General features: G+C 33.9%; 1 protein-coding gene and 1 long non-coding RNA gene across 9 annotated transcripts in view; one reads left to right on the top strand and one right to left on the bottom strand.

Moving 5' to 3' along the window:
- Positions 1 to 1,575: 1,575 nt before the first annotated feature.
- The window catches only part of LOC105456637, a 16,541-nt gene continuing 6,281 nt past the window's right edge, over positions 1,576 to 11,835 (bottom strand). For 3 of the 6 annotated variants that reach the window (XM_011700831.1, XM_011700834.1, XM_011700836.1), the window contains 7 exons: positions 11,156 to 11,287; positions 9,616 to 9,699; positions 9,104 to 9,331; positions 8,503 to 8,706; positions 8,104 to 8,295; positions 4,133 to 5,535; positions 1,576 to 3,401 (listed from right to left, as the gene is read on the bottom strand). In XM_011700831.1, coding sequence (XP_011699133.1) covers positions 2,738 to 3,401; positions 4,133 to 5,535; positions 8,104 to 8,295; positions 8,503 to 8,706; positions 9,104 to 9,331; positions 9,616 to 9,699; positions 11,156 to 11,287 — 2,907 coding nt within the window. In that variant the 3' untranslated portion in view covers positions 1,576 to 2,737. The remainder of the gene's footprint in view (positions 3,402 to 4,132; positions 5,536 to 8,103; positions 8,296 to 8,502; positions 8,707 to 9,103; positions 9,332 to 9,615; positions 9,700 to 11,155; positions 11,288 to 11,835) is intronic. The other 3 variants (XM_011700832.1, XM_011700835.1, XM_011700833.1) reach the window with 2 other exon arrangements.
- Positions 9,692 to 11,835, top strand: part of LOC105456636 — a 4,050-nt gene continuing 1,906 nt past the window's right edge. For all 3 annotated transcript variants that reach the window (XR_975273.1, XR_975272.1, XR_975274.1), the window contains exons 1-2: positions 9,692 to 9,780; positions 11,255 to 11,404. This is a non-coding gene — a long non-coding RNA (uncharacterized LOC105456636). The remainder of the gene's footprint in view (positions 9,781 to 11,254; positions 11,405 to 11,835) is intronic.

Here is an 11,835-nt window from a genome sequence, read left to right as displayed (position 1 = left end):
TCAAGCAGAAGACGGCATACAAGTGAGAGGCAAGGGGATTCACTACATAATCAAGCATCCCGAAGAGATGTAAATCCGACCGTGCAACCTCCACGTGGTATATCTCGGGTAATGCTAATGCAGGCGGTATTATGGAATAGACATGAAATAATAACTGGAAACAGCGGAAAATGATCGCATCGACCTCTGTGATCCTACGTTGGATTTGTCTTGAAAAAACTTTTAAACTCTTAAAAAATGCACGAAAATTACTAAAAGTCAAATATTTCCGCGAAAAGTGATTACAGCGCCCTCTATGCATAGTGTTTTAAATTCGTCTCGAAAAGACCTTTCAAATGAGCCCCCACTCGACCCCTGTTCCCATTTAAGATTTTATTCCCCCCTCGCGCTCCACGCACCCCCTTGGGGTTGGGAGGTTGCAACCCCCCTCAAAAGATAGATTTTTTGACAAATCGTTTCACGTGTTTCGGCGATTTTCGAAATTTTTAGTTTTTCAAAAGATATTAGACCGGTCCGAGACTTAATGAACACCATGTATATGCGTGCGATATTAATGAAGTAGTGAGTAGTGATGTATTGATGTTATTACTACTACTACTACATTATTGTCGCACCCATACATACACACAAATTTTCATACAATCTTTTCTCATATATTAAAGCACCTAGGCTCATTAGTAAAAGCATTACCTTTCTTTCCCAGCAAACACCAAGTTACATCTATATGTACTTGTTAATTATAATTTCCCACTCAACAATATAACTGATGATGTAACACATGTTATATTATAGTTATATTGTTGAGTGAGAAATTACAACTAACAAGTACGTTACATGTAACTTGGTGTTTGCTGGGTTCATGTAAGCCCTACTATGGATGACGCTTATTTTATACAAAGTATAAAACTTTTATACCAAATAAATATTGTTACGAGTCAATGCAATATAAACTAGAAGTCGAGAACAAAACTGTAATTTTCGAAAATTTTTTCGTTTTCATAATACTTTCATCCGCATTCCGTTATTGTCTATACTTTAATTCTGGAAAAGAATTTTCAAATCTGTAAAAGTAATACGAAAACTTTTGCACAACAATTATTGCGTTTTTATAGGTAAAACAGACACCTTAAACAATCTTAAAATTGTCTGTTTTATCGATCGACGTGATTATTTTCCAGTACACCAATAACATAGTTGTAATTTACAAATTTAATATTTCTTTTCCATAATTAAAATATTAGGCATTAGTGCAATTCAAACTGATAAAGGTTGGCTGAGAAAAAAAATTAATTTAGATTTGTTACCTAATTACGTCAGACCACATCCATAATAACAATAATAGCGTTTTCGGACGGAGCGGGTTTAATCGCTCCGAGAACGAATAATGACGTCACATGCTCTATTTTAGATTTCTAACTGAACGAGGAGAGCATGTGACATTATTAATCGCTCTCGGAGTGATCAAATCCGCTCCGTCCGAAAACGCTATTATTGTTAGTCCAATACGGCGTTCAGAGCTGTCATCGCGTGCCAATATTTGCTTCATATAAAAATTTGGCAGTTTATTGATATTATACAAAATGGGAGCAGCCTGAGCTGCGAATATAATTATACATGACTAAAACAATTAGTGCTTTCCATTTAGGGACACAATAAGTCGATACAAACGTCATTCTATCCTTCTTAACATTTAGTAACAGAGACAAAACGATACTTGTGTCGGCTTGTGTCACTAAATGGAAAACATCTAAATGTTGAGTTCTTAGAATTAAGCTTAGATCTCTAATATAAAAGATTAAGGGCTTGACAATTTGTTATGATGTGTGCATGCGATATCGATGTGATAGTAAATGCTACTACATCAATATTGCACACATACATGCGCACAAATCGTCGGTAAAACAGCAATATTTTGGAGAAAATAGACGATTTTAAAATCGCCTTAAACTGTATGTAACTTATAGTTTATATTTAACGTTGAATGCACGCGGTTTTTTTGAGCTTCTTTGATAGCCGATTGTCAAATTTCCGTAAAATACGCGTAACATTGTGGTCCTCTTTCGAGAGTGCCTTTAAGCGAGGGCGTTAAGGGCAATAGCCCGCATTGGAATGTTGATTCTTTGAAAAATTGCATAACCCGTTTGCGTATCTAATTAATTCGTAAAGTAGTAGGACGGATACTTACGATACAAGTAGCGTACGTAAAACAAAGGAGTAACAATTTACGGCTGAGTCATGCTGATAGTTCGGATCAGCTAAATCCCCAGTTACTCCTTGTCGCAATTAGATTATAGTTCCATTTATATATTGTATACAACGAAGAAAAACTAGCAATCTTATTTAGAAGTGAGTTGCGCCAACGATCTGGATTAACTGACCTCCGAGTTAATAATCTGCTGTTTTCTTTAAAATCATAAAAATATCTGTTTATCAAGACGTTCTTAAAACTATTAAACTCTATACAATGACATTGTTTATGCAAAATCGAAATCGTTTTTTTGTTTCATAAAATTATTAATTATTAATAGTTTCTGATAAAGTTACTTCTACAAACTTTAGAGTTATAATAAAATGAAGATATTTTTCACTCGACATTTAATTATCGCAATCAAACAATTTAACTGATATTGTAATTTTTTTGCGGTAATTTAGGGAAATTCTACACAGCAGAAGAATTAATCGTGGTCACGTATAACCGAGACCAATGAAACTGGCATCCCAAGATTTAATGTGCTCGTTACAATGACGTCTCGATACTGAAATTTGTCCGTCTAGCGTTTTCCATTCTATAATCTTCCACCCTGCCTGTGAAGCTTCTCCGGAAGTTCCTATCGAGACGAGCGACCTTCGGACGTCTTCTCTCGGTGAGCGATCTGGTCAAACCGGCTGCCTGATGATGTCTTCTATTTGATAAGTACTTCGAATTATTTGGATGACCCTCGCAAGATCTATCATCGTACTCATTCGAGCTCGTCGACCATCTATTCGCGCGTTCGGAGAATAACCCATCGGAGGAAGGAAATGAGACGTCGGTTCGATACCTTCGCGGCATTTCTTCCGCTCTAGCGGGAGTACCCATTGCCTCGAGTGGATGTCTACTGCGTAAAAAATGCTGGAGTTCTCTTTCATGCCAGTTATGCCACGGAAGATGCATAATGTGTGGTAACGGATACGTGTTGCTGTCGGGCCGGAATGAATTCCTGGTCGGATAATCAGTCGGAAGGCATCTTGCATCTCGAACAGCTAAAGATCGGTTTGGCCGATCGAGCATTGCTGAATCGTTAGCGAGATCACCTTCTCTGGTGTTACGTTCCCTCAGATTTCTCACTGGCACAATATCCTTGCCGCCGAAAGGATCGCCAGGAAAAATTTCTTGTATTGGACTGGCGAAAATGAGCGTTCTACAAAGACAGTATCAATTTATTCCACTCGCACGAATATACTGTATTATGAAGTTATAGCAATTGATAGTTATTTCGTATTCTTAGAAATTAGACTGTGAATATCGTGTTTATTCAAAATTACACAATATTCTTTGTCTTATTTGTTTGTAAGCGGTAATTGCTTTAACTCCTAGTCATACATTATAAAAGAACTTTCAATTTGGCGGAGAAAAATTAAAAATTATCTTAAGAAAAAAGATATGAGGTAAAATTTAAAACTTTTATTTTTCATATTTTAAATAATATTTCGATTTATAAAATAAAACTAATTAAAATAATAAATTAGAAAAAATTTAAACAAATAAATATATACATATATATATTTAATTTAAATTAGATTTATTATTAAATTTTTTAAAATTTTGAAACATATTTTAATCGTGAGAATGAAATACAGGAGAGCAATGTACTTATAAAGACATCGCCAAGTTGAAAGTTAACAATGATTATGAGATGATTACCAATTAATAACAATACAGCCATTAATATACCAGAATGCAGCCATAATACACCATTATATGGTGAGTAAGCAGTAACAAAACACAGCGCAATATTAATAAGCAGTAAATAATGTCAATAATAATTGATAAAGCTTGCTTATAGATATGCTCAAAGAATGCGTATGCACGTAGAAAAATTGCCGATCACTTAAAATGAAACAAAATTAACAAGATGACGATGAGACTTACCTAGTGTTTTCCTGTTTTTGATCATTGATATACATTTTGTCTCTTCCCGATGTAAATTCCTCGAAAGACGGCATCCTTCTCCTGGGATTTAATCTTTCCCTCGAACGTGAACGATCGACCAATTTATCGACCTGAATATTATGATTACTCTTTTCGCCTCTGGCGGGAATGTCGAGGTACCCAGAACTACGATTAGCATCCTGTTCGAGATTTTGGAATTCGTCCGCGGTCACCAGCGTATAGCTGCGCCTGTTTTGTTTCAGGATCGACTTTAAGCAGAAGTATGTCTTCGAGTTGGGTAACTTCCAGCAGGCCTCATTTGACATAGGATTCACCATAATTCTGCTACGCGGCTCGGTTTTTGGAATGGCACCCATATTCCTCGGAGAAACAGTCGTCTCGTCAAGAGAAAGGGAACGGTGATGAGTCAAAGAAGGCGGAAGGGAGGCCGGGAATCTCCTTTGACATTCAGAAGGATGTGGTCTTTCATATGAAAGATTCAACTCTAAGTTGGTAAAGCCAGTTTTGCCAGTTTTTTGTAGATCTTCTTCGTTCTCCAATATATTCTCCAAGCTCCTGACGTTCCCTTTTGAGAACGTACCCGTGAGTTCCGATCGTGATCTCAAATTAGGTTCGGAAATGTCGCGGGGTATAGCTCGATGCTCTCTTTCGGATTTCCTACCGGAAATGAAATCCGCCGACGTAGTCTGTGAACTTTCGTTAGACTTGTTCCTAGCAACAACACGAGGAAGGATGTCAGTGTTGATTGTTTGCGTGCTGGCAGAAATTCTGCCACAACTGCTGCATCTGCTTGGAGAAGCTTCGGCTTGAAGATCGTCCATAGAATGGGGAGCCACGTTTACGGGGGGATGTAATCGACCGTCGGCCGTCGTCCGTAGCGTCGCTAGTTCACTCTCGAAGGTATCACCAATCTCGGTGCTCATTGGTAATTGTTCTCTACTGGTCGCAATCTCGGCATAACTGCGCTCGTCCATCTTCATCTCGTATTCATTCGTATTCCCATGACATGGACAAGGGCAGTGGCATTCGCATGGCATCAATGGTAGCATTCGCCTCGGATCGTCCACGTTATTTACGCATTCAGCAGCGGCAGTATTCACAATCGTATTCCGCTGATCGTATTGTTCGGCACGTTCGTAGAGAAGTGCCTCAGAATAGCTGGGCACCATGTCGGTTGCAACGTTCGTCTCTCCTCGACCTTGCCAATTTTCTTGTCTTTGTTGCAGCTCGTCATTGCGAGGCGTTGCTGGTTCCATCAATAATGCCTCGCTATAACTGGGCGCTAGCATATAGGAGCCTGGCTGACTCAGCTGGCTCATGGATGCATGGATGGGTTCACCAGAAGTTGGTGTATCATAATTTACACCAAATAGCTTGGTAACCTAACAGAGGATTTCTAAATTTATTTTTGTAGATTTTATCGCACATTTAGAAACAATAAAATGTTCGATTTTTAAATTACATAATGTGTTTAATTAAATTTTGAATAAAAATTTTCTAGATATTCTCTGATGTGTTCCAACTACATATTTTAATTTCATTTCTAGACAAAATTATTAATATAATTTTAATTTTAATAGACTTAAAAAGAATTAAAAATAAATTTTATTAAATTAGAAAGAAATCTGGCTCCCAAGAATAATCTAAAATATCAAAATAATAGCCAAATATGAGTCAACCTGAACGTTGGTGTGTAATAATTTTTATTGTTACAATATTCAGCCACATACGCAAACTGCGCGCCGCATTTTTGTCGGTCTTGAAACACAGTTTTTTACATGAGGCCGGAATTTGCTTGTAACGAATTAAATTGATTAATACCTAATTTAATCTCTTTATGATGCTAATGTGCATCTATAAGAATTCCTTCCTCCCCCTCAAATCTGTAAAGAAATTATTGCAAAAAATATCACCTCAGCCGGGAATCGAACCCGGATCTCCCTACTTTTCGGGCGGGCGTTGTACCATACGACTACCGACTACCGAAACATGATGATATTCTCTTTGATTTATTTGAATTACGTTGCCTTAAAAAGGCGTCTTTATTGTTTATATATTAGTTAGAGCAAAGAATATCATCTTATATATACCTCGGTAGTCGAATGGTAGGACGCTTGCCTGGCAAATAGGGAAATCCGGATTCGATTCTCAGCTGAGGTGATATTTTTCGCAATAAATAATTTCTTTACAAATTTGGGGGAAGGGGATTCTTATACATGCACGTTAGCATCAAAAAGATTAAATTAGTAGTTAATTTAATTCGTTACAATCGAATTCTAGACTCATGTAAAGAACTGTTCTTCAAGATCAACAAAAATGCAGTGTGTATTTTGCGTGTGGCTGAATAATGTAACAATAAAAATTATTACACACCAATATCCGTGTCGGCTCACATTTGACTATTACTTCAAACTGAGATAAATTTTATTATTATCTCATTATGTACATTAAAATATTGAAGAAAAAATTTACAAAGTAAAAAAAACTTATCTAAAGATTTAAAAGTAACACTTAAGTTTTATATCAACACTTTGATATTTGCAAAACATAAAATATCGCAATTCAGTGTATATAAAATAAAAACAAGATTTTTGAAGAAATAATTTAACTGCAAATTAATCCTGAAATCTGATAAAATCCGAAATTTTTTTGCAAATTCCTTGAATTCTTCAAATAGATAACAATTTTTCTTAAGATTTTGAAGTTTTCTAAATTTATAAAAAAATTATATAATTATATACAAGAAGATATTATCACCTATATACAAGAAAAGACATTTAAAATGTTACAAGTTATTATCCTTAAAAAAATGCGTCATAGTAAAAAATATTTTGAACAAAAGTTATCTGAAAGAAGGCAAATAATCAATTAAAAAAAAACCGATTTATCAAGGTCTCTATATTATCGCCATTTTTTAAATAAAATTACATAATTTTTTTACATTATATGATTTTTCTAGTTGGTTTGCATATAAAGTAAGCGTTAAAGTAGAAATATCAACAATATTTTTATCAGGGTTGGGTAAATAAAATTTTTTTTAACTAAGTTAAGTTAAAGTTAACAGCCTAAAAATTTAACTTAGTTTAAGTTACAAGTTAATCCATAATGAAATTAATTGAATTAAAAGTTAAGTTAATAAAAAAGTAATTGAAATGTTAAAAGCTAAATTTTTTATTTCTTGATGTCAGGGTTTCAATTTTACAAATAACATTAATAGTTTTTTACGTTTCTCCGCGATTCTACAATCCTTGTAATCACAGACTTGAGATTAATCACTTTGACACACCAAATGTCTTCTGCACAATTTACACACCAGCGATGTTTGTTTGTCGCACGTGACACGCGATACCCAATGAACACACAGGGCTGCGACGGTTGAGTTCAAAAATTCACGGTACATTATTTTATCCTTGTTGTTCACTGAATGTTAAACAAGAATAAAATAATATCCAAATGCACCTAGACGCAGCCCAAAAGTCATTACTTGTAGGCAGGTGTGCGGCGTCTTATGACGCCTTTATTTATAGTTATAAACTTCAAAAATGTTATAAGTCAATAGTTACAGATAAAATTTAACTTAGTTAAGTTAAAAGTTAAGAGTCTAAAATGTAACTAAGTTAAGTTAAAATTATTTAACTTTTTAACTTTTTAACTAGGTACTACCCAACCCTGATTTTTACTTTAATAATATAATCACGTGTACAATCTATAGTGTGACATTACAAGATAATTAAAACATTATTAATTAAATAATAATTTTATAACAAATAAAGAATGAATACGATAACGAATAAAAGTTAAGATAATTATATAGGTATATGAGATAATGAATAAAAGAAATTGTGTGTGTGTAACAATTAATTCAATAATAATAATAATAATAAAATCTCAAATGAAACGACTGAATTGAAAATGTTTTCCGGATAAAATATTATTTCCATTAATTTTACCTGATAATCGGCATATTGTGTTTTGTACTCGATGATTACTCGTAACGGCCAGCTAAGCAGGAGGGCGCTCAGGCACCAGTAAACATAGCGGTTCGTGAACCACGGGTTACCTAGAACGGCAACCAGCATCGTATTGACATTATATCCGAGATCAAGACCTTCTCTCATTTCCATATAGTCGTCACTTAGTTCCTGAAAAAACAAATGTATAAGTTTTTGTGCTATACCTATAACAATATTTCTGCATGAAGTGATTAATACAGTCCCTCTTCCTTTTCTATTATTTAAGTTTTCTTCGTTCGTAACAGATCCAAATTTGAATTTGTTTTAATACAAAATAATAGTACAACAATTATCATACAAATACACGCACATATATATACATATATATTTTCGTACTTGTTCGGCAAAAAATCGTGATCGTGCTTCCTCGAATTCCGTAGCAGACCTTATGTTTGAAAATGCGAAGCCCTTGGTAAGCGTAATCTTTGTGATCGGTATCTTGGCCTCGAGTATCAATTCCTTACTGATGTCCTTCACTCCGCAATAGTCGTAATAGTAATGGGTGGTGGCCGAGTGTGTGTTCACTCTCTCGTAATAGACCTGTGGAGCGAGAGGGTAAGAGGAGGTTCGTCAAGGCGCGTCCTAAACCTTTCGTTATCGCTATAATCAATTGTCACTGTGTTCGCGATGTACGGCAATGAAATATTTGCATCTACACGATTTGTGTCAGACTGGTTATTTTATTTGAAGCTTTTCAAGACTTCAGTATTTCAAATTACTATCTTAAAACAGAGGATCTAATATTCGGATTGACAGGCTGTAGTTTCATCAACGTGAAAATATGTATATAAAGAGTCATATATATTTTAAATTCTGATCTTTTAAATAATTCTTTTTAATATTTTAAGCGACTTGTGTCAAATAAATCCAAGAATTTGCGCCTGAAAGGGTTAAAGAGGAAAGCATATATGTGATAAAAGGCGATGCAGCGCGTCACCTGCGTGGTGGTATAATTATCTCCGTTCCTATAACGTGTGATCTGCCGTTTCCTGCGCACATAGTGATAGGAAACGGCTTTCCACCATATCCGCGGCTGTGCCATCTTTAGTTGTGCCAATTTGGACAGCACGCTGTCCTGGCTCTCCGCGTGTAGTAGATCGATCCTGATTGGTGAGTGGTAGCACTCCACCAGATAAACCAGATACAGCATTCCCATAAATGCCACCTATATGACAAAGAAAGGGAAAAAGGCCGAGTTGGTGATGGAAAAGCCGAGGGGGCGGTGCGACGTGCATCCAAGCGTGCAGAGCGGTGGAAAGATCCGAGCGAGGGGAATCGATATTACTCCTCGTCGAGTAATTTTTTTTTAAAGAAGAACAATACAGGGTTAACTTGTAACAAAAAGAAGAAGGAGAGTTCCTTTCTCTCTCTCTCTCTCTCTCTCTCTCTCTCTCTCCTCTCTCCCCTCCTCTCTCTTTTTCCATATATCAGTCTTCCGCTCATACATACCGGAATATATATATAGCCATCGTCACAGGGCGATGATACGTGCCTCGTACTTCTGATGGGGGTCTTGGTGAAGTTGACCATAATCTAAAAAACAAGAATATTTTTGCTACAAGATTACAAAAGAGAATTTCATACGTGCGGCACACAAAATGGATGCAATTATAGGTATTAAATTCTTCTTTTAAAAGTTTCCTAAGAATTTAATAGTATACAAATTTGAATTGTTTATAAATATTAATCGGAATCCAAAATCTTTAGTCTTAAAGTCGAAAAACTTTTATAATCTTCAAGTTTTAAAAGTTTTATATATTATATAATGCTTAAAAATTCTTGTGTTTAAAAAATCTTTATAAGCTATTTAAATATTTGATATACTAATTTAATAATCTTAAAATTAAAACTAAATTGATATAATTTGTATCTATATATAAAAAAGATGGATTAAAATAATAACGTAAAATATTACAATATGTTTTTAAAGTGTTAACAAAATGTTAAAATTTCTAATATTATATACAATTAAAGATTCTTTTAATATTTTAAAAAATTGTTTAATTCCAAATAATACTACGAAATGACAAGATAATCGCATGGTATTTTTGCATATTATATTCAAAATGTATTAAGATTATTTATTTTATCATTATTTATTACGGCATAACAATTGGCAATTTAAACAGTTGAATCGCATGCACGCACGCACGCACGCATACGCATCAATACTTAAATTGCTTTGAATGTTATTCAAAACTGATTTTAAAAGTTTTAAATTTTTAAAAGTCTTCCACGTTTATGAAAATTTTTTTAAAAACGTTTAAATACCTGAAATACTTAAAACTCATACAAATAAAATGATTCATGTGTAACACACGAAACAAAAAACAAATTTAAATTAATATAAAGATTCAAATTATTAATGTATTGATTAATAATTTAGATATTATAAATTAAGGGCTATATGAATCTAACGCAGTTAGTAGTGCGCAATTTCAAATATAAAATAATCCATACACAATAAACGTTTCTGCTTCATTTTGAACTTCAGCGCAAATTATAATTGAAAGATGATTATCTTATGTTCTCATGGCTAGAATGAGCTTTCTTCTATTTAATTCCAAAGTGCCATCTTATAGAAGTTGGCCATAGATTCAAGAACGTAAAAATGTTAATACATTGGAAAAAAGATAACATTGTACCTTTAAATTATAATAATAATCAATGTAAGTAAATAAAATAAAAAGTCGAAAAACACAGTCGTAAAATAAAACAAATTGAACTAACTGTGCATAATGTTCAGAAGAGAATAATATAAAGTATTATAAAAAGAAGATATATATTTAATATACTTAAAAAACTTTAAATATAATACCTTTTTAGCTAGAAATATTTCAAAATTTTCAAGATAAAAAAATTTTTTATAATTATTGAAACTATTCAAAATAGTTATATTTTGAAATAATTTGATGTATCAATCTGTTAGTAGGAGCATAACATTATAGTTTCATGACACACAATCAGGTGTGAACTTTCTTTTACATACCTTGGTAACGTTGGCGCATCTGCACCATGTTACTGCCGCGAGACAACCGTATATAAGTACCGTCAATACCAGGCATTTGCAGTTCGGTTCCTTTTGCAGCGCGCCGCACAGCGTTTGAGGGACCGGTCGCTGCTGAGATTGAAAGATTAATGTGCGAGGTCGTCGATTATTTGCGAGCGCAGAGAGGAAAACACGAGAGCACGCTCATCGAAAATTAATCGACATGCAGGAATGTTACATCTAACAAAAGTAATAACTTTGTCTTGGATAGTTTTTGTGTTGTATTAAATTAGCATTGTTAATCTTCTAGCAGGGAATAGAAAGTTACTTTTTAAAAGTAACTAGTTACTGTTACTCATTAGTCATTACTCATTACTCGTTACTGTTATCGTTATTTAAAAAGTAACGATTCGATAATTTTCCATTACTTTTTTAATGCTAAAACAAGATCAATCTAAATAATTTATCTTTACAATTTTTTTATATATATTATTAATAAAAGCAATATAACAATGAATGTAGACCGATATGAAAAATTAAATTAATGAGAAGAGAAATGCCTTTTCGATACGAACTAGAGCTTCTAGCTTCGTGTTTAATATTTCAGAGTGAATTTATAATATATACGTATCCAATTCTACAAACTACGCGTCAATTACGTAGGTTGCTTTAAAAGTTTT

Source organism: Wasmannia auropunctata, unplaced genomic scaffold (assembly GCF_000956235.1).
Source record: "Wasmannia auropunctata unplaced genomic scaffold, wasmannia.A_1.0 LD335607.1, whole genome shotgun sequence".
NCBI classification, from domain to species: domain Eukaryota; kingdom Metazoa; phylum Arthropoda; class Insecta; order Hymenoptera; family Formicidae; genus Wasmannia; species Wasmannia auropunctata.
This window is presented reverse-complemented; position numbering and strand designations above follow the sequence as displayed.